General features: G+C 33.3%; 3 protein-coding genes across 7 annotated transcripts; 2 read left to right on the top strand and 1 right to left on the bottom strand.

The window, feature by feature from the left end:
• Positions 1–3755: 3755 nt before the first annotated feature.
• On the top strand, positions 3756–8611 carry LOC114173147 (B3 domain-containing transcription factor VRN1-like). 3 transcript variants are annotated; one of them, XM_028057392.1, is made up of 7 exons: positions 3756–4093; positions 6228–6313; positions 6614–7166; positions 7262–7413; positions 7522–7780; positions 7883–8105; positions 8179–8266. In XM_028057392.1, the coding sequence occupies exons 2-6, from the start codon at positions 6245–6247 to the stop codon at positions 8059–8061; spliced, it is 1212 nt and encodes a 403-aa protein (XP_027913193.1). In that variant the 5' UTR covers positions 3756–4093; positions 6228–6244; the 3' UTR covers positions 8062–8105; positions 8179–8266. The 3 variants fall into 3 exon arrangements, with proteins under 3 accessions (XP_027913193.1, XP_027913191.1, XP_027913192.1); XM_028057390.1 differs by having other exon boundaries at positions 3760–4093; positions 7883–8046; positions 8179–8611; XM_028057391.1 differs by lacking the exon at positions 3756–4093 and having other exon boundaries at positions 6040–6313; positions 7883–8046; positions 8179–8611.
• A 4522-nt stretch (positions 8612–13133) lies between these two features.
• On the top strand, positions 13134–16022 carry LOC114174098 (acyl-acyl carrier protein thioesterase ATL3, chloroplastic-like). Of its 2 annotated transcripts, none has more exons than XM_028058851.1 (5): positions 13134–13345; positions 13661–13761; positions 14989–15098; positions 15271–15366; positions 15444–16022. In XM_028058851.1, the coding sequence occupies exons 2-5, from the start codon at positions 13662–13664 to the stop codon at positions 15558–15560; spliced, it is 423 nt and encodes a 140-aa protein (XP_027914652.1). In that variant the 5' UTR covers positions 13134–13345; position 13661; the 3' UTR covers positions 15561–16022. The 2 variants fall into 2 exon arrangements, with proteins under 2 accessions (XP_027914652.1, XP_027914650.1); XM_028058849.1 differs by having other exon boundaries at positions 13138–13395.
• Positions 16023–17874: 1852 nt separating this feature from the next.
• On the bottom strand, positions 17875–18784 carry LOC114174099 (endonuclease 2-like). 2 transcript variants are annotated; one of them, XM_028058852.1, is made up of 4 exons: positions 18631–18781; positions 18365–18539; positions 18181–18239; positions 17885–18089 (listed from the first exon to the last, which is right to left on the bottom strand). In XM_028058852.1, the coding sequence occupies exons 1-4, from the start codon at positions 18739–18741 to the stop codon at positions 18060–18062; spliced, it is 375 nt and encodes a 124-aa protein (XP_027914653.1). In that variant the 5' UTR covers positions 18742–18781; the 3' UTR covers positions 17885–18059. The 2 variants fall into 2 exon arrangements, with proteins under 2 accessions (XP_027914654.1, XP_027914653.1); XM_028058853.1 differs by lacking the exon at positions 18181–18239 and having other exon boundaries at positions 17875–18059; positions 18631–18784.
• Between the last annotated feature and the right edge of the window lie 8521 nt (positions 18785–27305).

Here is a 27305-nt window from a genome sequence, read left to right as displayed (position 1 = left end):
CCAAATCAAATCTCCACCGTTCAAAGTGAAGAACTACATGTTATGGACCACCTGTCAAAATTTCACCTAAATCGGACGGTTAACGAACTGGGAACTGCAGTTTTACGAAAATTATGCAAACTAGAAAAAATGGTGGCGCCCAGTGCCCAAATATGAGGAAGGTGGCGCCTGGCGGGACTAAACTACCGCTCGACGGTTCCTGTTGCGCGAAAAGTACGAAAAATAACATTTTTCATGATCAGAACACCACGCACCTCTGGTGTGGTGCCTGGCGGCCAATTGGGTGTCGTCACGCGGTTCCTACTGTTCCAGGTACCCAGAAATCCTCCCTTTGCACCTGCGGAGCCCCAACACTCCTTGGTCTTCCTACATTATAGATTTCACCAAATCTTCACTCAAATTCACTTACAGTTATAGAAATTCCCATCCCAAACCCACTCATTCTTTCTTTCCAATACACTTGAACCACCAATTTCCTTAGGACATCAAGAACCCAATTTCCAACCCTAACATCATCTTCCCATTGTTCCATTCATTTACATTAATTTAAATGTCGTTTGACATCAAATCATCCTTTAACAATTAAAAATTGGCTTTTCCTCCGATTAGAGTCATCCCAAAACATCAAGAATATCAAAACCGAACCAAAATTGGTTCGCGTTGCCTGGCGGGTGTTCATCATCACTAGGCGCTTCATCCAAAAATCTAGAAAACTGGGTTGTACAGTACGCATCGCCTGACGACCAGTTAAAACTTGAGTTTTAGAGTTCTTCCTCTTTGATCAGTAGGCCGCTTAGCGCTTCCCTTTAATTCAGCTCCCAAATGCACTCAATTCTCACCACACACTATCTGAATTCGTACCTCTCCCAATGCCCAGTAATGGGAGCATAGAAAAACCCTCCTCCACACTCAAAATTTGCCTTTTATTGGTGCCTTAATGGTAGTTTAATGTGCTAAAAGGAAAATGACATTAAAAGTGATGTAAATACCATTCAAGGTCCATCATTAGTTGTTTTCCAGCCCCTTGGACTGCCTTCACATGGTTGCTAGGGTTCCCTGCCCCTCTCATCCTTGCCAAAATAAATTTAGAAAAAAGAAACTTAATTAGTGTCTACCAAGAGTCAAACCCATAACCATGTCAATGCCTAAACCGATGCACAACCATTCAACCAAAGCATGTTTCATGATAATTCTTAAAATTCTAAGACTATATTACCACTCACATAATCATACATTTATTAAAATTAATAATAACTTAAATAACACATAAATGGCTTAACTAGGACTCAAACCTAAGACCTCTCACACAATTAAGTACTCTCAACCACTTAAGCTACACTACTGTAACTTTGCCTTTCTAACTCGGCCATTATGCCTCGGTTCCTCTAAAAACGAGGCATATAAAAAAGCGGTGGCATTTTTGAAATTTAAATGAACTTATATGCCTCGGTTCAAAACCAACCGAAGCATAATGTTTGTCCAAAATTTCAAAATTCCCGCTCTGTTAACATTCTTAAACTGAATGACGAAGATTCTGCCTCGGTTTCTTTAAAACGGAGGCATAACGTTCTTATGACTTCGGTTAAAGCGCACCCGAGACAGATACGGTCATTTAGATTAAAAAATTATTTTTTTTAATTTTTTGTGCATGTTTATGCTTCGGTTCTATGTGTACCCGAGACAGAAAGTGGAAGGGGAAAGGTTCTGTCTAGGGTTTAAAATTGGGAAAATAGATAATCTTTTTCGCATTTCTCTTCGCGAGCCACTGGTTCCCTCTTATGCGCGTTGTTGTTTCATCCTCTTCGTGTTGCTCCCGTTGGCACCTCTGTTCTGCACATCCACCGTCAGTACTGTGCGCGTCCACCGTAGCTACCTTTGTCGTTGTTGTGCGTGTCCACCGCAGTTGCCGCTGTCGCTGCTGTGTGCGTCCACTACAGTTGTCGTCATCGCTGATGTGTGCGTCCACCTCGTTATTGTGCACGTCCAACGCAACTGCCGCCTGCTGTGCGCGTCCATCGTCGTTGTTGTGCGCGTCCACCGCCGCTGCTGTGCGCATCTATCGCAGTTGTCGCTAAAGCTGCTGTGCGCGTCCACCTCGCTGTTGTGCGGGTCCACCGCAACTACCGCCATCACTGATGTGCGCGTCCACCATCGTTGTTCATCACATCTCCACTACTACAGCTACTGTTAGTGTTGTGGAGGATAGAGGTCGCGCAGTGCTACACAAAACCACCATTGGTTGGTGGTTTTTTTGCTACATTTTTTAATTTATTTTTTGTCCTTTATGTGTGTAATGGTGGTCCCTTTTGTTTTGCAGGATGGGGAAGAGGAAATTGAATGAAAGTGATAGTGATTATATTGATGATTCTGATGTAGAGGGAAAATGGAGAAATCAGATTTATTGAATGACCAAAATGAGTCTGAGTCAACTAAGGCTAAGGGCAGTCTGGGTTCGGTGACTGGTGGAGGAGGCACCTCTGGTTTCGGCTCGTGTGAAAGTGGCTTCGAGGAAGAGCAGGAAACTATTGGACAAGGAAAAGTGGGATTTGTTGGGTTGTTGAGTGATGAAAGTATTCAACCCCTATTCTTTTTTAATTTTAATCACTTTTCTGTCTTGGTTGCAACTAGACCCGAGGCAGAAAGTCCAGTTCTAATTTTTTTAATGCTCATTAGGCCTCGGTTGCCTATAGAACCGAGGTAGTAGTTGTTGAATATGTCTCGGTTTTCAACCGAGGCAAAAAAGTGACCTTTTTGGCCTCGGCTTTATATGCCTCAGTTTTGAAACCGGGGTAGAATAGTAAAAATAACTGTGGCCAAATTTCCTGTTTGTACTGGAACTAGTACTATTCCACGTCATAAAAAAGCAGAGTTAAATGCCATAAGGCTCCACTACCCGTATTTATTAAATAATTAATTATTTACTTATTTAAATTTCACGGGTCTTACATCAGTGGAGACGAATTGGTTTGACTAATCATATCTACACTCACATTTTGAATAGAGTAGATGTTTCAATCAAGGATTAGATGTTCTATTACTACTTAATTTGATCATATAAATGATAGTGATCAATAATAATCCCATTCAAGATTATTTTCCTAAATATAGGTTGTGATAGCCTCCTCGTCAAGCTAGGTTAGGTCGAAGCCTGAAAAATAGTGGTTATGGTAAAGAATGGCTAGCGAAAGCAATAAAGTAATGAGAGGAAATATGTCTCGGTTTGGAGGTTTTGGTGATGGGATGAAGCTGGTTCATGGTGCTCTTAGAGAGGTTGGACCAACTCTAGAGAAAGGTGGTTAGAGAGACCTCATGAGATGCTCTAAAAATGACTAAGAGACAATTTTATGGTATAAAATAATTTTGACAGTATCAATACCTAATTTTGTTCAGTAAAAAAAATTGACTTGGAATATAATTAGGAAGAAGAAAGAAAAATAAAAAAGAAGTGGACATCAGTTTGAGTAAGGATGTATATTTCTATTTTTACTTTGATCTTATTTTAATTTTTTTATCTTATTTTATTTTTATTTTATTCTATTTTATCTTTTTTTAATTTTAATTTTATCTTATTTTAGTTTTCCTTATTTAATTTTAATTTTAATTTTCATCTTTTTTTGTTTTATCATTTTTTATTCCATTTTGTTTTATTTTAATTTTAATATTTATATATATATATATATATATATATAATATGAAAAAAAGATAGAAAAGTCAACTAATTTGAAACCTGTCCAGCTATTCCTTTCCTAATCCATGCAACGAAAAATGATAAAATCTTTACATTTTCCCCCGCTTTTGATCTTGGCATGAAAAGGGAAAGATTGGGTATCTGTGTCTGTATCACTGCTGCACCCCGATGACAATCGTACCGGAAGGCAACCTGTCTCGTCCTTTTGTCATTTCAAAAAGAGTTCAAACAGAATATGAAGAAAAGAGGAAAAGTGGCATGGTACTAACAGGGGCTCGTTCAACTTTGAAGTAACAAAGATAAAGAGACAACAAAAACGTGAAGGACCCTTAGAATCAAAGAGGGCAAAAGAGGAGAGGAGAACTAGTAGACGAGGCCAACAACACGAGAAAGGAACTCCAAGAGGTAAGTACTACACCTTGCATAGGAACAACATGTTTTAACATTGTGTGAAACTGGTTGTGTTTCATCTACTGCATTTGTTGTTGCCACACGATTATGCTATGCTTGTATACCAAAGATGTTGTTGTCATACACGCCCTCTGCCAACAAATCACCACGCCATTATCATTCTCACTTCCCCACCGTCAAACACTCATAAACTCATACAGAGCCACAAGCACAGATAAAAATACAAGGCAATATTCAAATCAGTCAGGATTAATCATCATAACAGAGAAATAGAGGAGGGGATTAATCATCAATACAAGGCATCGTCGCCGGCTAGTCAGATTTCGAGCGGTATGGCGGGAGGCGCGGCATTGATTCTTCGGCGGTGGAGGAATGGACGACTTGGGGTCTGGGAAGAAGAGAAACGAGGGAGAAGGAGACTGAACAGGTTGGCGCTGGCGACGACTCCGGTAGTGAGGGTGGCGAGGGTGCTGGAATCCGCGTGCGAGAGGGAGAATGAGTCGCCGCGAATGACGCCGACGTTTCCGGCGTCCACTTGTGTCGCCGGCGAACCAGCCTCACTCGCTACACCCTTCATTTTAGTGTCTAGACCCTATGTTATTATTTGTTTGTTGGGCTTTTGCTGTTTTATATACTTCATGCACCACCACATGTGATAATCCTACACCCCGAGTTATTATTTGTTTTGTGTTTATTCGTTGCACCTCCATATTACCTGCACATTGCATGTTAATTGTTTACTGCACCACTCATTTTATTATTTTGCACCTGTGTTGTTGGTTTTATTTTTTCTATTTGACCTATCTTAAAGTTTCGACCTTTATTTTAGTTTTTAATTACATGTTATAAACTCTGTATGATCATTCACAACGTTTTAATACTTAATATCTTTTATTTTTCAAATAATTAAATACGTTTTAAAGGATTGAATATTTTTTCACTTCATTTTGATATTTTTCGTCGGTAAGAATGTTTTACCCTTGTTTATGGCACTGTACATGTTCAATGATGCATGATTCTCACCCTTATAGATATACACCTTCACGTTACACTTCTCTAGAGCATGTCTATATTCACTATACATCACCGCGGGTTGCTATTTTTTTTGAGCCCGGTTATTTTCATTTCGATGTGTTTGTGTAAAGGTGTGAACCTGTTTTAAGCCGCGTGTACCATTATTGTTACTGTAACAGTACCTCCAAGCAGCGGCAGCAATATATGTTTTATGTTTTATTACAGGACTATGATTTTTGACAAATTTTTTTTTAATAAAGTTTGACAAAATTTACTTTTTAATTAATACTAAATATTTTTCTTCTCTTTTCAAATTATATTAATTATTTATTTTATTTATTAAAATATTGTCATGTTCACTTTGTCAAAAGTTTATTAATAAAATTTTGTCAAAATATAATTTTCCTTTATTATAAAATAAAATGAAGCATGCATGAAGAGGAGGTCCACGTTTTAGTAGTTTATATCTTTCTTAAATTGTTTTTTCTTATAGTGGGGCGATTTTATTAAATGCATTTGGTTGGCACACAACGTATAGCAGATTTTCTTACTAATTAATATTTACCATAAATTTATAAAAAAAGTATTACTAATTAATAAACAATTTATATATATATATATATATATATATATCTAACGTCAATATATACACGTGTTATAATCCCCCCGTTTAAAACTCACAAATAATCAATTACGTTTTAAACATAATCGATTATGCTTCATCATAAACTGTTTGTCATTAAAAATAAAGTTTAACATGTTAAAATTATCTTATTTTTATTTTTTAATATTATAATATTATATTTTCTCATTTTTTTAAACTGTTGTCGAGAATTTTTTAATTTTATTTTTCACTTCTTCAAATTATGTTAAAAACCTTCAATAAAGAAAAAAAAAAACTTTTAAAATCAGGATTCGTGTTGTCCAATCAGCTTACAATCTGACTTTGACTACAAAAAACTAGATGGTACTCTCTTAAGCTTGAGCCATGCGCATTTATTCAACTAGGTGTAGCACAAAAAAATTAATTTTTTTTTTAGCATCTCAAGAAGCTGACCTTTGTTTGTTAGTTTCAATTGTTAAATCAGAATTTCCCTTGAGTTTTGATCTTCAGGTATAATCTAAGCATCCATGACTCCCCCCTGCAACATCCGTTTCTGTAAGATTATCCCCGGAACAAGTCTTGCACATGGGTTACTGGTAAGAATCAATATTCAGTATTTTATAGTAAAGTTGATGTTCATTTTAGTAGCATCAAACGAAATGAGTCTTCTTTCCCAACTACAGTTTGTTATTGGTTACAAATGTGATAATATGTATAAAATCAAACTTGAACTACCACTCCTGTATCTCTGCATGCCTGATCCATGCTTATGATATACTATTATTTTCCTTATTTATTGGTAATGATATTTGAATTTGTAAGATAGGGATTTGGGGTTTTACAAAATGTCATGCATGTGAATTTCATCATTCGTGTTAAAAGCAGAATCTTTGCAGAAACTTCCAGGAAAATTCACTGCAAAATGTGGAGATGGCATGTCAAATCCAGTGTTCCTCAACCTTCCAGATTGTACTGAATGGAAAATACAGTGGACTAAGCATGATGGTGAGATTTGGTTTCAAGAAGGATGGAAGGAGTTTGCAACACGCTATTCTCTAGATCATGGTCACATGCTGTTTTTTGAATACGTGGGAATTTCTCGTTTTGATGTCCACATATGTGACAAAAGTGCTGTTGAAATAGACTACCGTTCCCACTTCACTCATGACAACCCTGATAATTCTGTTGAAACTTTGGATGAACAATTTCATGATGAAACAGACAACATTGTGCAGATTAGTGATGATTCTGAGCAAATTTTGGATGAGCAATGTATCCGAAAGAGCGGAGTCAAAAATACACAGTCACCTTCTCAACCCTGTAAGAAAATGAAGAATAGCATCACTACAGATGCTGGACGAAGCCCCAATGGGGTAAATTTGCATCAGCATGATCAAAGTAGAAGTGCTGGTTTGCAAAAGCAAAAATTTACGAAGCAGAAGTTAGAAGGTATATGAATGTCAACATGAGATCATTGTGTGGATCCAATTAATTTTGGGAGACCAATTTTTCATAACTTACTGATGACATGTTTGATTTTTCAGAAGAAAAGGGAAAAAGCATTTTTCATGGTGAATGCCCAAAAGTGGAGCAATTAACTTCCTCGGTTTTAAACAGAGCGACGAGTACTTCTAAATCCATGCATCCTTCTTTCAAGCTTGTTATGAGGCCATCCTTTATCAATGCAGATTACCTGGTGAGCATTTGAGTTAATATATCGCTTGTTATGAGTTATGTTCTTTTGTTGCAGCAGAAATATAATCCCCAAGAGTGTACATTTTACCTTGTAAAATAAAAATCCCAGGTTATTCCGTCAGAATTTTCAGAACAATATTTGAAGAAAAAAACAAAAGCAGTTGTCCTTGAGGTCATGGATGGGAGAAGTTGGCCTGTAATTTTGTCTGGTCCTAGAATTACTGCTGGATGGCCGAATTTTGCATCAGAAAATAATCTGAAAGTGGATGATGTCTGTGTGTTTGAGCTGATAACGAAGATCCAGAGTCTGGCCTTCAGAGTTTCCATTATCCCATCTGCAGGAAAACCTAGCACACCCATTTTACATGGTAATCCTTTATTTCATTTTATCTACATTGAAAATCCAACACAGGAAATTTAAACAAATACTGTGAAGGAAAAATCTGATTCCTGTGAAATTGCAAATATAGATCATTCAAAAAGCAGAAAAGTGCATCCTGCAACTACCTCTAGAGGTGGGAGTTCAAGTGTAAGAACTTTAGTAGGCAAACGTGAAGAAGCCAGAGAATTCTCATCAGAAAATCCCTTTTTCATGAGCACTCTAAGTTGGCAAGGAAACACAACCAGATGCCCGGTGAGGTTTAGTTAAGCACTAGTTGTGGGGTTTCACAATGTCATGCTGTCTTCCAACAGGTGTTGTTTTTCGTTCATAAGTTGTTTTATGTTGTTCTAATAACTGTTAACATGTATGTATAACTTGATGCAGCGTGTGCCGAGAAACTTTGCGAGGAAGTATTTCCTAGGGATGAATCATGATTCGATAATGATGCAGTTCAGAAATATACTGTGGCCTGTAACCATTGTATTAACTAAAAGTGATTTATCAGGCACGCTTTCTGCTGGGTGGCCCACGTTTTCAAGAGCAAATAAACTGCGAGCTGGAGATGTTTGTGTCTTTGAGTTGGTCAACAGAGATGTTATGACACTCGATGTTCATGTTTTTAGAGATCACAGTGAGGTGATGCATTAAGAGCTCTATCTATATGTAACTTCTTAACTTCACTTCATTGGAATGACTTTGCTGTTGTTTACACTTCAATCTCAAATTGTTGGGTCTTTCGAGGATTCCTAATACGACCATGAGATGTATGTGAATGGATTTGTATCTGCTAATATATGTAATGCCTGTCTTCGTTTTCTCTTTGTTTTTATCATCTTTCCTTGTCTCATTGTCATGGTTTCCATCGTTATGTAAGATATTTAATCGTTACAAGGGAGATTTTAAAGGAAAAACTTTTTGTATTCTTTCTTAATGTTCCTATAATCTAGAAAGAGTAATTAGGAACGGTTCCAATTTCAATGTTTTTCTTTTTCCATATGATTATAGTTGATTTATTTTAAGGATAATAACAAAAAAAATATAGATGGAGTTTGTGCTATTGATTTTTACCAATTAATTACTTAGTTATATACTAATGTGAAGTTAACGGAACACTCTAATGTGTGCAATAAATTGGATTCATTTAGATTTATTTATTTAATAGTTTAAGTGTGTTCAGTGCTTTAAATTCTTCAGAACAAATTTTATTCCAGATTAAAAATTAAAATTGAATGTAATATTTTTAAGAAAAACGACAATTCGTATGTTAATGCAAAGAGAATGGATTCTCTGGTAGACTCGGATGAAATACCTAACTTTGACTAATTTTTGTTCTTTATCTTACTTTTTATATCATGTTAGTTTGATCTTCTTTTCGTATAAATTAATTAAAAAAAATACTTTTTTGGTTGATTTATTAAACATTAAAAAGTTGTTTAGATAAGATGTTGGAAAATGCATTAAAGATGTATACTACATGTTTATTTTCATCAGATATTTTTTTCTCTATTTTTTTTGTCTTTCTAGTAGCATAACTTCATGTTTTGAAAAGAGCTTCTTCTAGTTGTAGTACTTGAGTAGCTTGATGAATATATAGATCTTAAAAGTAAGTAAATGAAAATTCCAAAATTTTGATATCCCCACATTAGAAGTCAACCTACACCATTTATATTGTGGTGATGGGTTTGTACATGAAGAAGGAAAGCCAGAGCAGAAGATCTCTCCGAATCACTACTGAGATAAGAAAACAGAGCACAGAGAAAAGCAAATAAGATCGGAGCCGCTCACGAAGATGCTCATCATCATAGAGGTGAGAATAGGAAAACATTTATTGCAGATCTCCTATGGTTGTTGTGCCTCTTTACGTAGGACTCAAAAGGTTGTTCATATAGGGATTCATTTCTCTTTAGAGTACGTCTTTCTTTGGAATGATGTTTGCATATGGTGAGAGATTCATATTTTTTATATTATATAATCTGATGCATGACTTTTTGTTTTGAATATTATATATTATATAATTATATAATTGATGCAAGGTCATCTTTTTCTTACACTTGCTTAAAGTATTTTCTTTTTCATCAAGTGTGACTATATATATATATATATATATATATATATATATATTAATATTAGGTGTACTGTATGGCCTATCGTCATCTTTAGTCAAACCATCAGTCAGGAGGTCCAAAGATAAGTGGTTGCAGGTCGTCCGCTACAGGCAGACGATTCCTTGGATTATTGATGCAACAATCTCTCTGGTGTGCTTTAAGGGAGTTCGCGACCGAACGGCCTCCGCGTTCATTCCAATTGAACTTTGTCTCCACATTTATGGAGACAACCGCCAGGACGCACGGTCCTCTGGTCGGGCAGCCACACCAGAACTGAATCAGTAAGTTAAAAGTGAATTAAAGTAATACAAGTCAGTAATCAAGTTTAAAAAGCAATTGGGTCGTGATTAAGAAAACCCTAATCACAAGCCCATATCAAAAACTATAAATAGCGGTCCAACAACATTAATTGCACTATCATGATCGGACTCGAACTGACTTAAGCATCAGAGCTTTTTAGACAAGTACCCCGATCGTCTGAACAACCGAACGGGAGAAAGAACGAAACAACGAACTGTGGAGTGTTGGACAAAAAAAATTTAAAGGACAGCTTGAGTGTTAGAGATAGGTGCTTGACCCCTATACCCGAAACACTAGGTATTTAATTTTCTTATTTTTAAGTAATTCCAATTTTATAGACCGTAATATTAGTACATTTATAAAATAATAAATTTAATTTCCATTATTTTCTATAGAGACATGAAAGCTTATTATATATAATTTTATTAAAACAATGAAAGTTATGTAGTACTAATAGAGCTGAGGGATACACGGGATAGGTCTAATTCGGGTCTTACAACACAATCTGGATTTAATATTTGAAATTTATATCTTATCATTTTAAATTAAACGGATGAAACATTTTAAGTTAAACCAACACTGCTCATTAAAACTAAAATTTCTAGACCTTTTAACCCCATTCTTACAATTATTTTTATTATCATGAAGCTTGATATAAAATTTTGTTAAAAGTCAATCACTAACATTACTAGTACACAAGCCTTAAAAAAATTTATAATACCATTTGTCATGGTTCCAAGAATGGTTGTATATTACGGGACCAATTAAGTTAATAATTCCTCCCAAAATAGTTAGGATATGTGTAAACTTCAAAGTGTTAAAATCTCATATTACATCATTTATATATGTTCGGTTTATTTTTTCATATGAATGAGTAATTTATGTCATGAAAGTAGATAGGTATTTTGGTGGAACACATTCCAAGTAGATTTTTTAGAAGCAAAAATTAGTTATTGATAAAATAAATCATTTGTTCCATACCCCTAAAGGAAAAAGATTTTGAGTTCACAAATACACAATAAATCTCAAAGGAAAAACAAAAGACATAATAAGAAAATCCTTAATAATTAAAAAATAATTAAAGTGTACTGATACTGCTAGTAATCTCGTTATTTAAAAAAGTAGAATGACAGTTATGAACTACTACAAGTAGCAAAGATAGATTTCTTATGAATTAATCCCATCAAATTTCTTGATTATTAAATGTCACATGTGAAAAAAACATTGTAGTCCACTAAATCGTGCAGCTACCATGGTGTTGTTTTTGATGGATTCTATTTTAAACAACAAAACCGTGTGTACCTTTGATGTTTGGTCTTACAAAACCGTCCGACTTTGCTAAGCCACTAATAGATTATACATACCATAGAAAAAGAAATGAAAAGGAAAATGATAAACTTTACCATAGAGATAAAAAATTTCTAGTGAAAAAAGATAAAAACTCATTTTTGGATAAGAGAATGTATTACTCATTGAGTATAAGATTCTTATTTATATTACATGTACAACAAGATAGACCATTAAAGCTAAACTTTATCTCTTAATTAAGTAACAATAAGTTTTAATAAGTTTTAGGAATTAAAATAATTAATCACTCTATTGAGTAAGTTAGATATCATTTTATAAACTAATAATTATTGATATCTAAAATAAAAAATTATAATTTGTGTGGGACTAGAGTTTATAAATTTTAACTACTTATTATTATGATTATAAATTAATTTCTAATTTTAAATTAAAGACTAATTTAAAAACTAATTTTATTGGGTTAATATTAGAAATTAATTTAAACTGTAATTCAAAAATCAATTATATTATACTATTTTAGATATAGTAATTTTAATTTATAAAATAATATCTAAATTAATCTATATATAGTAATTAATTAATTTTTATCTAAAAATTGATTTATATCTAACTATTTTTTTTGTAATAACGTGTAAATTTAGAATTCCAATATGTATATTGATAATTAAATGTAATGAGAAAGACATAATCATTTTATAATGCAACATTCTTAAGTATCTTTTTCTCCTTTTGAATATCTTATCATGTGTTAATGATTACATAGAGATGTTACAATGAATTTCAATTTCCAATCTCGGAGCCAATTCGATTCACCACAGGTTTAAGTAAGGTTGGGGTAAGAAAAATTTAATTTTTTCAAAGGTGTGTTGAATTAAGCTCAGCTCACTTAATCCACGGGTTAGACTAGTTCGAGTCAGGTTGAGGGTGGGTTGACCCACTTAACCTACCAACATTTTCTTACATTTTTTTCTAATTATTTTTATAATATGATTTACTATTCTAATTATATAGGTTCAAAATTTTATATTTTTAAATGCTAGAACATTGTTTAATAATATTTGAGTAGTTTGAATGTTTAATTTGTTTGTCAAGTTATATATGCTGATACTTGATACTTTAATTTTTAATTATTGTCTTTATACTAATATTTTGATAATTAGATGAACACTTTGATTCCACTATCATACATGATAAATTAAATCAATTCACTTTTATTGTAATTTAATAGATATATAAGACAAATTGTAAAAGAAAAACATTTGTAACTTAACCGACCCACCAATCCGTGATTGATTGAACCGGTGTTGTAATATTTCTAGTTCACTAAAAAGTGAATCGAGTTAAACTGATTATTTTTCAGCTCAGCTCAACCCGTGATGGGTTGACTCACTTCCACACTTCTACGATTTCAGTTGTGAGAGAAAAATATTTTTTCTTAAGTTTTATTTCTTCTTTGTAGTTATAATTTTGTTATCAAATTTGAAATTACTTTGCTTCTAATATCGTATGATATCGTGCTTTCCGCTTGCAAACATTTTTCTTTTCCATTTTCATTTATTTTAGCATGTATGAAAAATTACCTTTTTGTCACCGACCTAAAACCCACCGGTTTTGAAAGCATTATGAACAAGAAAAGCATAAAAGCATTAACATGGGTGATAACGCCTACTGTCACAATCCCATTGCTCTCGAAAAAAATGTTCTCCAATCACGCTTCTACGGTGTCATTACCTCCCACGTTATTCCTCAAGGCGACGTCGTTTCGTCCCGTACGCCAATTTCCTTTTCCTTTTCTCCGCCGACCGCTCAATCCGCCGGTACTCCGATCAGTTTTTCCGGTGAGTTTCAGCGCCTCTACACCACTCTTCGATCTCAGAGGTGGCAAAGGGTAACTGCAATTTCTGACATATCCCTTCTTTTACTCTTTAAACTTTTACCTGTGCGTTCAAGAACTGAACTTCAATTCGGGGCTTCATTTTTGTGCAATTGACGGATCCCACCTGGAATTGCGTTAATTCTCTATTTTTTTACTGTGATGGGCAATTTTCATTCGTGCTCCTTTTTTAAATAGTGATTAATGTATTCAATGTCAGACTATATATAATAATAACTTCATGCAATTTATAACCTCACGATTGTTTACGATGTAACAGAATGAGTGGATTCTGTGATGTCGAACTGACAGTGCGTGATTATGAGTTGGATCAGTACGGTGTGGTCAACAATGCAATTTATGCAAGTTATTGCCAGCACGGTGAGATCTCATGAGCTTCTACTTAAAATTTTTCCGCACTCTGAACTCTTATTGATACATGAATTAGAACTATCCTATCAACATGAATTTACATTTTTTATTTCTTTACAACATGATCTTGAATTTACAACGCAGTCTAGATTTGATATATTTTAGTGTTTGTAAAAATCATGAAGGTAAAACAACAAAATCAGACTAGCACAAGCAAGTTGTAAAACACTTACAATCTTTCTTCCCAATTCCTTATAAAACACATGTATTGATTATGACAGCAATATTGTGAAGGAATTTTATTGGACAAGTTCTGAACTTTATTGCAAAATGGACAAAAGAGTTGGTTCGAAAGGAATTAGAACATATACAGTTTCCTGGTAAAACTATTAGAAGTCACATGTGTAGTTTCATTGAAGTGTATTCCTCAGAATAACATCTTGCTGAAAGAAAAATTCTCACGTCCAGTATGCAAGATGAAGTTGGTGAAGTCTGACAAAGAAGAAAGTCACAGTTTGTAAGAAATGAAGGTGAAGTCTGACAAAGAAGAAAGTCATATATACAAATGAACGTTTGTTAGGTTATAAGAGAAGAAGAGAGAATAACACAGAAAATAGTGCTAGGACACTGAAATATTTCTTGGTATTATTAACTCAAGAATAGTGATTTTGGGTGTTTCTTGGACTACAAGAATCACAGAGGGAGAAAAAGTACTGAATAGAAATGAGTCATTCCAAGCATGTTGGTCGAACATCGATTTTCTTGGAACTTCCCTATCCAAGCATTTAATTCATCACTTGGGATGAAATAACCTATGGAGCCTGAGTCGAGGACTTATTTCCAACGCAAGGATATTTGCAGTATGAAACAGAGTGATATTTTGTATGGTTGCATCAAAGCTTTTATGTTCTAATTTAGATGCAATACAATGGTTCATCATCACACTATAGTTATATTTGTTTCTTGTACATATAATATTTTTCTTACAATTCGTGTATATGCTCTGGAAATGTTTCCTCTCTTCTGTTGAGCTTTGTTTTGGTATATTTGAGCCAGTATAACTGCTATTATGAGGGGATTGACTATTAACATGATACTGAATTGAAATGTATTGAGTTGGATGATCTGCAAACATTTTAAGTTATCCTTGTTCATTCATGTGTGACAACTGTCAATTAAAATGCTACTTTCTATTTTAGATGTCTAAATTGATCAAATTCCATACATATTTGTTAGGTCGTCATGAACTCTTGCAAAGCATCGGTATTAATTGTGATGCCGTGGCTCGCACTGGTGATGCATTGGCATTATCAGAACTGTCTCTCAAATTCCTTGCACCTCTAAGAGTAAGCCTCTCCGATTCTGCTTGCTATTTCTGTATGTTAAGATATACATTTGTTGTGATGTAGTGTAAATAACGTCTTAATACATTTTAGTACACTAAAAGAAGGATATGATTTTCTTATAAGCGAGTTCTGTTTACTAATATTTGCTCTCCTTTTAAGAACATGTAACCAGAGTGGAGACAAATTTATTGTAAGGGTTAGGATTTCTGACTCTTCGGCTGCTCGTTTATACTTTGAACACTTCATTTATAAGCTGCCAAACCAAGAGGTCTGTCTCCACAATTTATCACATAGTTTTTTTCCATCTTTATGAATATGTGTTGATATTTGGTGAATTGGTTGCAGCCTATTTTGGAAGCTAAGGCTACTGCGGTTTGGCTTGACAAAAACTATCGTCCTGTAAGAATTCCAGCGGACATGAAGTCTAAATTGGTAAAGTTTATTCGAGTTGAGGATTCTTAAATTCGGATACCAAATGACTATAGCTTATTGGTTAATAGAGCATTCAATTATTTAAGTGCTGGCCTTTATTTTAGCTTGTGAGTGGGAAGGAGGTAACGGTGCTCTGTAATGGATCCACCAATGAAGTTTTAAAGTATAAGAATATTAAATTCATGATGCTGAAAAAGAACAAATGTGTTTTCAGTTTTCTTGTTTTTCTAAATCTGTACGCCTTGTCTGGCCTAATTTAAAGAGGGGGGAGGAATTACAGGCTTGAAGCATTTTTCCATGTCCCTGTATCCTTAGTTTCTTCAGGTGTTTGACAAAATGCCCTGTGGGAAATTGCTGCCATGCTTGTTCAATTATAAACACAACGTGAACTTAGTGAAGAATTGAAATGTTATAGATGGAAATTTCCAGATCCAATAATGCTGAAACTGATCAGAAGGTGATTTTTAGCAATATAGCCTTTATTTCGTTTTATGCGGATTGCATACTTAAAATTTTTGTTGTACATGCTTGGAACAACATTCCTCTTCACTGAATATGTTCAACTTCGTTGGTTGATTAGTTCACTTCCGTTGACAGTCATTGGAACCTTTGTCAACTGATACCTAAACACTCACGTAATCTCTGCTTGCCCCATTAAACAGATAATTTTACTTTTTGCAAAGTGCAGATTCAATTTAACTGAACATTTATCATTCTCCTGCAACCATGTACCACCTGGTTATGTGCAGTTTAATTTATATGATGATATCGGGTAGCTTATAAAAGAATTGATGGTATGTAACAGATTCTTTTAAACACAGCAATACGATGTATACTAACTGAAATCTCTTAAATTTTTGAGTGTGATTATTGATATTGCTAAAGTCAACGAGTCTGAAATAAACAGACATTACTTTTGGTAATCCTTTATAATATTAGTGACATACATTTAACTTAAAATTGGATATTACACTGGTAACTTAAAATTTCATTCATCTCACTTTTTCGTATTCTTTCTGTTTTTCTCTTACATTCAAACTAATTTAGCTTCTTTTTCATATATATATATATATATATATATATATATATATATATATATATATATATTGTCTCTGTCTCTGGAATATAATTTTCCAACAAAATAACACAATATTCCCATCCTCTTGTGAGTCTATTGTATAACCATCTTTGCGTGATCAGTATATTGACCACTGAGAAGCAGAAGCCCTTAGTGTTGTGAGAAGCAAAAGAAGTGGTGTCTTGGATGAGCTGATTGGGTGTTGGAGTTTTTTCCTTTACGTGACATTTCAAACCCTAATTCATTTGGTCCTAACATGATTGTTCATATGTGAAGTGACAATATCCTAAACCTGGTAAGAACTCATGTTTGCGTAAGTGAGTTTTATACATGGAGAAACATAATATTTGACAACTTGTGTTTCAAACGAGGTTCCCAATGTTGAAATGGAAGGTCGTTGAAAAAGTGTTGGTGAGAGGCATAAGAGGTGCTTTGTTGGTTGAGGTAAAGGTTCCCAATGTTGAAGTGGAAGGTCATTGAGAAGGAAAAGGTTTCACTAGCTAGGGTTTTCTAAAGTTTTGACAGCAATTTGAGAGTTGAGTGTGGGTTTATGGTTATTAGGCTTTTGGGTTGTTTGGCCAATTTTCATTTCAAATTCAAACTCATTAGGTTAAACACCAATTGTCATACTGCAATTGGAATTTCATTTTAAATTAAATTTGATAACCAAATCATGAATTCAAATCACACTTTCATTTGGAATTGGGCTTATTTAAGAGTTGTTTCATAGGCATTGAATTTCAAATTACAATAAAAATTGGATTTGGGGCATTTCTTCTTGCACGCCCTATAATTTATGATATCTCCACTTTATCCTTTACTAAAAATTTAATCAAAATTCTAAAACCCTAATTTCACACTCCATTTTTCCTTCCTTGCGTCGTGAATTCCCTTGCACCTCCCTCCATTATAACGTCGAGACTCTCTTTTCTTGTGAAGTGGGTGGTGGTTTCGGTTGCCAATACTTGTAACTATGTGTGGGCATTGGTGGTTAATGTTTGTTAATAAATAATTAAATTTTATTGTTTTTGAGTTGACTAAGTTAATGTTACATTCTCATAATAAATTAATGTTAAATTTATATTGTCTCCTAAATATGAGTTTAGTTCATACTATTACCTTTTCCGTATTTAGTGGAGGCAAAGAGTCCTTTTTTCTACTGACACAAGGTAGAGACTAATTACTTGTTAGCGTTCGTTATTTGTTATTTTCGCTGATTGAACACTAATTATAATTAAATTTTCTTGTAGTGTTTTTATAGTATAATAATAACAATTTCTTAACAAGATTTGATTCACCGTTTAAAATAAATATAAAATGTTTCACCGTTCAAATCATTTTATTAACCATCATGATCCAATCACACTACATCTCCGCTGCATACTTGGTGTTAAAAATACGATTAAGAGCTGCAGCCAATCGAACTCCTCCTTGAGCTAACCGCAAATTCACTATCGGAAAACGAGACAAGAAGTATTCATCTGCAGAGTGCATTTTCATGTTGTAGTTAGAAAAAAAAGAAAAATCGATAAAAGAAATTTTTTCATAACTATCAAATCTCTCATTGCTTACCATCAAGTACTGCACCTTCAGTGGCATCTTTATAGGCCCATTTACAGGCATCTTCGGCACTTTCAGACGCATAAGTTTAATTTAAATGTATAAGATAAAGTATCACTTCGAGGTAAGATCTGCATTTTGTCTAAAGAATGATGAAGAAAATATTTGAAAGATTTGAGAGGAAAAAGCAACTTACTGGTGTGGTCGTAACTGCAAACGGAGTCGGGAGTATCAGCAAAGTGCAAGGCGGAAGACCAAGGAATCACCTTTCTCACATCATCTGGCCATGAACACTGACTAGCCAGGTCATTTTCTGCAGATTTGGGCAACAATTTGCTCACAGCTTCTGCAGCTGCAGTGTCGAGGCGAGCCTGCAAATTCAAATTTTAACCCAAAGAAAGATTTTAGTGATACACTAAATGGAATGTTGGAACACAAGATACAGATAAAAGAGAGAGAAACCTGAGCAATTTTGCATACAATGGCGTGCCCATCTTTTCCCCATCCTTCTGCATTTGGAAGCACCAGCATGAGTGACAGTATAACCACTGCCTCAATTCTACAACAACCCATTCTTCCTTACTGTACCACTCAAACCATACAGATAATATATATAATGTATATGCTCCTTTTAATAAAGGTTTACTTATTAGTTTTTTTGTTTATGAGAATGGAATGGAATGGAAGATTCGAGTTATCCATGTCAATAACATCATTTTTTATTTATTTAAAACTTTAAAGTCTTAAAACTTCAATATGTATGATTTTTTTTTTTTTTTATGTTCAATTAGTATTTTTGATTTCAATATTCTTGAGTTAATTTAATGTGATTTTTTAATGTTTTAATTTTAATTTTAATTTGTTTTTATTTTATTTAAAAATATTCAATGTGTTTTCTTTTTTTAAATTGGTTTAAAGGTAACGTGTGTTACTTATGTTTTTTTTTTTTAAATATTCAATGTGTTTTTCTTATGGTTTAAAGAGTCACAAGCTTTACATTTCATTTTCTTACAAATTAATTATTTGAGGAAGTTATTCGTTTATAGCTGTTAAATTACAAAAGTAACGAAGGTGTGTGGGTGAAAAAGAATTTAACTGGCACCTAGAACCATAAAAAATAGTTATTTATTAACAAATAATTAATCTCTCTAAAAGTATTAGATACTCTTAACGTCAGATTTGAGTATTTTTGGACATGAATCGATTTTAAGGAGAAATTGATGTTGAGGTGAGTTTCAATATTGTCAATAGTTAAATAGTTAATGTATCTCTTTCCGGTGAATGTTGTTTTATGGGATTACAAATATCAATGGGCTTCAAAATACATTTAAAGTTTACCCTAAAGATATATAAATATACTGACTTAGAAACAATTTTTTCACTAAAAGAGCTCTTGCTAGAAAAACTATATTTTTAGTCAAGTGCATTTAGCACAAGTATTCCTTTTTTTTTCCATTCACGTGCCCTTGGTTCTTTCGTTATTGAACTCTAAAAATTTGAACAATGATTTGTTTATATGGGTTGTAATTAGTAGTATAAAACTAATAAAATAAAACATTTTACAATAATATTCAAAGACAGATTTATGAAATAAAAAGTATAATAATATAATCCTTTAAAAGTTCGGACTATAAAAATATATTATTTATACAATAAACAACAACAACAATTTTAAAGTTTATCCTATATCAAATGTACTAGTCATTCATTCAACTACCTTAATCTCACAACTCTAACTATGGACTTCTCATCCTTCGAAGCGGCCTCTAAATCTGCATTTCCATTTGCTCCCACCAGAATGGTAATCATCACAAAAGAAGAATGCAAGACAAGACCACAAAGTGCAAGGGTAAGTGATAACGCTGTCGTTGACGCGATCAAATTAATACTACTAAACTATAGCAACTTCAGTATTGCTAAGATAGTAGTCAAGAAAATAGAAAGGGTAAAGTAACCCTAAGTCGTCTCCCAACGAACACAGAATTGATTTTTAACAAATTAGTTCTTATAAAACTATACAAATGAGTTAGTCAAATAAAATAAAAAATATAGGGGATTAATATAAACAAAGATAGAAATAAAGTTTAAAAGGTAAAAAGAAATAAAAACAATAGTAAAGAAAATAGATTGATTCCATTGCTTTTTCAAAATAGATTCATCATCGGTTATCTAAAGATTATTGCTCAATTAATTATTGTTGTAGATTTACAAATTAATCAATGTAAAGTCTCAATGAATTTGTTGGCGTTCTCACTTTTAACCAAAGTACAGTCTCAATTAAAAGTGAGAACTTTTAGATTATCCACAGTAAATTCAACCAAAGTACAGTCTCAATCAAATTTTACTATGCCTAATCATGTCTATTCTTTTATCTCCTCACCAAATAAAAAGCTTAATTAATCAAAGTAAAGTCTCAATTAATTTTCGTTAGAGTAAATACCTTTAATCAAAGTAAAGTCTCAATTATTGGTAAAAACTCATTTAATCACATGAACGTTTCTAAATAAAATCAAAGTAAAGTCTCAATTCAATTTAAAAACCCTTGAACTCATATGATCAACATGCATATAGATTTAAAATCATTACTTTTTATGTGATTCAAAGATAAAAGACATAGATAAATTAAAACCTCAACAATAATAAAAAGAACAAAGAAATTAATTCATTCTAACCTCAAAATCCATAATGAAATTACAATGGAATCAACCCAAGAAGTTTAGCAATCCATGAAATATAAAAGAAGAATAGAGAGAAGAAAAGAGAGAGAAAGAAATTAGGCCCCCCTAAGGGTTCCTAAATTTCGACGTGCCGAGCTTGTTTTCTACTTCTCCTTTGGTCTCTTTATATAGGAATTGGACTGGGCTTTTCTGTTGCTAAAATCTCTCAAATATCTTTTGAAATAAAGATAAATATAAATATTTAAAAATACTTGGAGAGATATAGACTATTTGACAAATATAATTGGTTGATAATATCAATATCTAATATAATTAAATTAATTAATTACTTAAAGATATATGATAAATTATCACCAATTAATATTTGTATTAATTTTCGAAATCAACCCTTTGCAATCTCCTTAAATTATCTTCTAAATAATCCAATATCTTCAAGATATATTTGTTTGTTGTGGAACTAAAAAGATTCAAGAAGATCTTGTCATATTTAAAAAGATTTGGTAGTTATTATCTTTTAATATTTTATGATATAATTAAATAAGATAATTATTTAAAAATATCAAATAAAATATCTAAAGATATATTTTACCAAATTATCTTCTATCATAAAGATAAAGAAAACCGCAAGGTCCAATTTTTCTTTCCTCTCTTCTTGGTTTAGCCAAACTTCTTCACTTTTTCAAGCTTTTCTTGCCGTCTTCATGTAATGCTTGGCCTGAATTTTTGTGCTTTTGATAATTTCTTATTCTTTGATTTATCTTTAAGGTGTCATGAAGCTTTAATCAATTTATTTCCACACCTCTAAATGAGCTTAAAACTTAACTTCAGCTGCATCAACAAACGTTAAAATATCCAAAAATAATTTATGCAGCTAAAAATCACTTTTTAAGACATTTTTATCTCACAAGCTCAAACAACCTAATTATCAAAATTATCAATTAAATCACTCTTTAGGCACACAAATTCAATTAAATACCCAGAATTAAACATTAAATGAGGGCAAAAATACGTACTCATCAGTAAGCTAGTTTACAAAAGAGTTGTCTTAAAACCATTTAAATCATATCAATTATAATTCATACATGGTGGCAACTACAATTAATTCACATAACTGCACACAAACAGTTGACACTAAACTCGATTATCCAGATACATGCATTTGAAATCAGAATCACTAGAGACTTACACTTGTGGTGACCTCTATTGTTCTGTAAAGCCATTACCAATGGGTTTCACCTTACCACACATAAGGTAAATCCATGTCATCTAAAACCATTATCCTACCTTAGACTAGGATTTCCTGCTACTCTTACCACATTAACCATTCTACTCTATTTGAGTGTGAATGATCATCAGAGTTTAAGGATGTTACCTTACTTGAATCCATAGTCCAATACATACATTAAATTAACACCACCATAAAATCTCCCTATGAAACCCATGAAATTACGTCAAACATATATAATGTTCGTGTGTGTGTGTGTGTGTGTATATATATATATATATATATATATATATATATATATATATATATATATATATATATATATATATATATATATATATATATATTCACAAACCCATTATCATCACAGTTTCACAACAATACTTTCAAAATCATATACATCCTTAATCATATTTTCATATTCACATATCAATAATTCCATATCAAATTCTAAATATTTAACCATCACAAATTTTGCAACAACATATGAGGTCAATTCTTAAAAATACCACATCATTCATGTATAGCTTCATACATCATATTTTTAAAACTTATTTAGCCAATCTTAGGTTAAAAGTAACGAATTAAAATTCTACGACATTCTCGCTTGACATAGAAATTCTCGCTTGAGCGACAAGGGCTCTCGCGTAAGCTAGAAATTCTTGCTTAAGCTAAAAATTAAATAGAGACAAAAATGTTAACAAAAGAAGAAAATAAACAACTTGCTTCAATAAAGAATTTTGATGATGATGACTTATGGAGAAATGCAGAAGACTTAATGATGATTCATTGAGAAATGTTGAAGACTTAAAGAATGCATGGAGCTTGGATTCAAGATATACATTGAAGACTTAAGAGTTTAGTTGTTTAAGTCTTGTAATATGTGTATGTTATTTAAAATATTTAAATTAGTATGTCAAGAGTCAAAAGACAGAACCCAAGCAACAACGCACTTAGAGAAGGTTTTATTTTTACAAAATGCACTATGATAATCGATTATCACTTATGATAATCAATTATCATAAGTATTTTATTAATTTTTCATAAATGACTTTGGGATAATCGATTATCTCAGAGGATAATCAATTATCAATGTGAAACAATATTTTTCAAAAACTGCTTTGGAATATCATATCATAAGTGATAATCGATTATCTCTATCAATGGTGACTTAAATTTTCATATTCTTAACCTAATTTCAAAATAGGCTTCTATAAATAAAGTGGTAGGCTTTCATTTGAAAATACAGAAGTTAGAGAAGTTTTTTTACTTGAGAACTTTCTGTGGGAAGGCTTTGAAAAACCTAGTGTGGGTAGAGCGATATCTTTCATCAAGTGGGATGTTGAGTGATCGAATGCTTCTACTGTTGCTAGGAGAAGTTGTTCATTCTTTATGTGATTCAAATGAGGTGTTCATCCCTTATAGATTTCAAGGTAGGTGTTTTTTAAACCTTAAACTTTCTTATCTGTGATTGTATTAGTGGTTTATTTTAGTGATAGAGTTAATCTCGTTTTTTAGAGATTAACAACTAAACATAGAGTCTTTTAATCCCAACCAGTATAAATGCCTTGTGCAATTTTCTCTTCCCTACTCTCTTTATTTTATTGTGATTATTAAAATAAAGAAAAGGATTTTAATTGAACTTTGATATTAAAAGGGAAAAATTCTAAAAGCACAATTTTTATTAAGAATCCAATTCACCTTCTTTCTTGATTTTTGTCCACACGCGAATCATTCCGTTGCTTGATTTCTAACAAGAAAGAGTTCTAGCAACTTTCTCGCTTAAGATAGAAATTTTCGCTTAAGCTAAAACTCGAATAAAGAGCAAAGTGAAATTCTAACTATTTTCACTTAAACTAGATTTTTCTCGCTTGAGCTAGAAGACTCTCACTTAAGTTATAAATTCTCGCTTAAGCTCGAATAACAGATTTTCACATGTTTTCAGCATGCAAAACCAAAAATCAAACACAAAAAAAACACAAATCAGTCTAATTCAATACACTCATCAATTTTACACATCAAGACACAATTAATAACCAAGATAAACAATTCATTTCAAAATTTTTAGAAATTCTAGCTATCCTTACCTCAAACATAGACTAAGATTAGAACAATCAAAAACTCTCTAAAATGATTTTTAGTTGTAAAGCACCAAATCAACCTAGAGGAGCCCAAAACACAAGAATGCCGAGAAGAACGAGGTTGTGATCAATTATTAAAGCAATAATCAACCTCCAAAAACAGTAAAAGGAGACAAATGTAAAAATTTTAACTTACGTGGATGAAAAATATGTTTGGATAGCTTCGAAGGGGATTCGGCCATGAATCTAAAGTTGGTCTGTGATTCGAAACAAGATGAGAATTAAATGAGGAAGAGGAAAAACAAGGTTAAATGAATTTTTTTTTGAATTTGAAACAAAGAGAGAACATGCGTTTCTTTTCTTTAGAATAGCTGAGTTTAATTCTAAAAAAGAAAAGTTTTTACATAGGTAAAGAAAATAAAAATTTATACACATACATACATATTTCTATTTTATATACGTCAGTCAAATATTTTTTTTCTATCTTTTTTCTTTGCAGCTTAATGTATTTTATATATTTATAATTTTTACTTATATGTATAATTAATATTTTAAATGTTGATGAATATTATAAAAATAGAAAAGATGTGTACTGTCAGTTTTAATGAGCTGTAAGGAGACAACTTTTCTAAAAGTTTTTGTTTTGGTTTAATTATTACGTTGTACTGTCAACTTTGAAGAGTACAAAATCTTTAACTTTTATCCATAAATGCTACCAACCCAATTAACATTCATTGAATTTTGCATTCCAATGCTCTGGTGCTACGGGTGTCAAAACGGGCCAACCCGGCCCGTTTTAACCTGGCCCGATTTTGGCCTGTATTAAACGGGTCGGGCCGGGCTGGTCCACCGTGCTAAAACGGGCTACATTTATGGCCCGGCCCGCGGTCTGGCGGGCTGGCCCGCCAGTTTTTTTTGGTCTGTGTAATTTTTGGCCCAATCAGTCAGATTTGAATTTTGAATTTTTTCACATCTGTCCAACAACAATGATCTATTATCACAACACAAAAAACAGCCCTGGAATGCAATATATAATAACATAACTGATTCAGTTAAGCATCAGGCAGGTTCATTCAGACAAGAAAATGATCACAAACAATAGTCAGGGTGGTCTGCATTAATACAATAGTCCATGATTTAATGTAACCTAAAAAGAGGAGCATCATGAAAGTCCAAACAAATTGAAATGATTAAAAACACATGTAAATGACGTTTTGCTCTCTGCAACTGCAAGTCATCAAGGTCACTTTTGCAGCATTAATAACATGTCTGAATCAGAACATCATTCGGCATGGAGCATAACCAAAGTGCAAGCAACTACACAAAAGAAAAATAGAAGCATTTAAGACTAGCATAAGCAGATTACACATAAAAATAGATGTGCATAAAAATTAATACATGTGCTGCAGTGTGAACCAGTGGCAGAAATTGTATAGGCTTGCTTTCAATTTAAGTTAATGCCAAACAACTCAATCCCAGTTTGAAACATGCAGAGTACAGTACACACATCTAAATATGAACCAGTGGCAGTACTTATTATCAACAAACAATGTATCTGTAATTTATATGAACAAAGTTACTCACCTTCAATTTTCATCAATATCAAATTCGAGAAAATTCAGCAAGATCAACCTCCATACACATTATTAGTCACTCAAATAACTGAGTCACTCAAATCAGGGCTTGTACAACAACATAACACCATCAATAGACATATGAATATGGAATTCCTTAAAAAGATAGTAAATTTGAGTATAGCAAAACTTGGTTCATTCAATTTCATAAACTTGCAGGGATCACATTGCATTTAGCTACCAACATATCTGTCATCGTGTATAGTTCAAATAAACCAAGGGATAAATAACAGAAAATCAAAACGATAATCATACTGAGGTTTGTATCCAAGCATTTCTAGTCTAACAAGGGTGGTGAATAATTCATCAAAACAGCAACACAATTACACCATTATACAGCAGCAGCAGTCCAGTCCAACACATGGTTACCTGAATATTGCTCATCCAAATAAGCGGCAGCAGCTACGCAAATTGAAATTGGGGAAGATTTAACGATGAACATCCATTAACAGCAGCAGCACCAGCAATTACGAACGATTCATGATTCACAGAATGGGTCGTGGTGGTCGGAAATCAGAAAATCAGAAATTTAGGGTTAACAAAATTGGGAATTTAGGTTACAAAACGGGAGAAATGGAACCACAACTCAAATTAGGAACATACCTGTCTTCGCGGTGGTCGTGGCGGTCGGAATCGTCCGCCAATCGCAGTCCGACGGTGGCTCCGCTGTTTTCGCGGTGTTCGTGGACGCTGTTTTCTCGAAATAGCCAACGGCGTGGTGGATGTGAAGGTGGAGGAGAAGAGAAGCGGCGGGTATGGTTAGCGTGGTGGCCTGTGTGTTTCGCGGTGGCCGGCGGCGACGTCAGTGGAAGAGAAGCGAGCCCAGAGAGAGAGTGCGCGGAGGGAGAGATTGTGTTGTGGGTGGGTGGTGGGGAGCGCAGAGTGTGTCAATATTGCAGAGTGTGAGTTGTGTGAGGGATGCTGAAAATAAAATATGCACGTGGGATTTTTTTACTTAAGTTGGACGGGCCGCGGGCTGGCCCGTTTTAGCCCACGGGTTGGCTCGACGGGCCAGCGGGCTTGACGGACCGGGCTGTAGGGGGTTGGCGGGTTGAATTTCTTGACCCGGCCCGTGTCTTTTTTGTGGGCTGACGGGCCGGCCCATCGGGCCCGGCCCATTTTGCCATCCCTATCTGGTGCTGACACCCCCCTCTATCTGTTTGCATAATGGGGTTGCGAAGTTTTAACCCTTTCTTTTTCTCATTTTAAATTGAGTAATGCTACTTTATACATTATGGAGTAAAATAATTATAAAAAATGAATTTTTATATTTAAAAAAGAAAAAAATAAAGATAGTAAAAAATAGTACTAAACGAATATAAAAATTTACTTGTGAAAATATCATTACTCTTTAAAATTGGCCCTACTGATGTGAATGCAATGTGTAGAGAAATAATATTTATATGCTTTAGGTGGACATGGACGTTGGACGATATTATAAAATATTGTAGGCGAGCAAAACATGGAAATATTATATATCGATTAATTTCTGTCTGCCAACTAAATGGGAAGATAAAGG

This window comes from Vigna unguiculata, chromosome 2 (assembly GCF_004118075.2).
Source record: "Vigna unguiculata cultivar IT97K-499-35 chromosome 2, ASM411807v1, whole genome shotgun sequence".
NCBI classification, from domain to species: Eukaryota; Viridiplantae; Streptophyta; class Magnoliopsida; order Fabales; family Fabaceae; genus Vigna; species Vigna unguiculata.
The sequence above is the reverse complement of the archived record's forward strand: the minus strand, read 5'-3'. Positions and strand labels throughout refer to the sequence as shown.

Bases quoted from the DNA above. Each gene is read 5' to 3' on its own strand.
- LOC114173147 (XM_028057390.1), top strand. From the start codon at position 6,245: ATGACTCCCCCCTGCAACATCCGTTTCTGTAAGATTATCCCCGGAACA. The intron at 7,781-7,882 runs GTAATCCTTTAT...TTGCAAATATAG, and splicing joins TAGCACACCCATTTTACATG to ATCATTCAAAAAGCAGAAAA. The intron at 8,047-8,178 runs GTGAGGTTTAGT...AACTTGATGCAG, and splicing joins GAAACACAACCAGATGCCCG to CGTGTGCCGAGAAACTTTGC.
- LOC114174098 (XM_028058849.1), top strand. From the start codon at position 13,205: ATGTTCTCCAATCACGCTTCTACGGTGTCATTACCTCCCACGTTATTC. The intron at 13,396-13,660 runs GTAACTGCAATT...ACGATGTAACAG, and splicing joins GATCTCAGAGGTGGCAAAGG to AATGAGTGGATTCTGTGATG. The intron at 13,762-14,988 runs GTGAGATCTCAT...CATATTTGTTAG, and splicing joins TGCAAGTTATTGCCAGCACG to GTCGTCATGAACTCTTGCAA.
- LOC114174099 (XM_028058852.1), bottom strand. From the start codon at position 18,741: ATGGGTTGTTGTAGAATTGAGGCAGTGGTTATACTGTCACTCATGCTG. The intron at 18,540-18,630 runs GTTTCTCTCTCT...TTGAATTTGCAG, and splicing joins TTGTATGCAAAATTGCTCAG to GCTCGCCTCGACACTGCAGC. The intron at 18,090-18,180 runs GTAAGCAATGAG...TGCACTCTGCAG, and splicing joins TGAAGGTGCAGTACTTGATG to ATGAATACTTCTTGTCTCGT.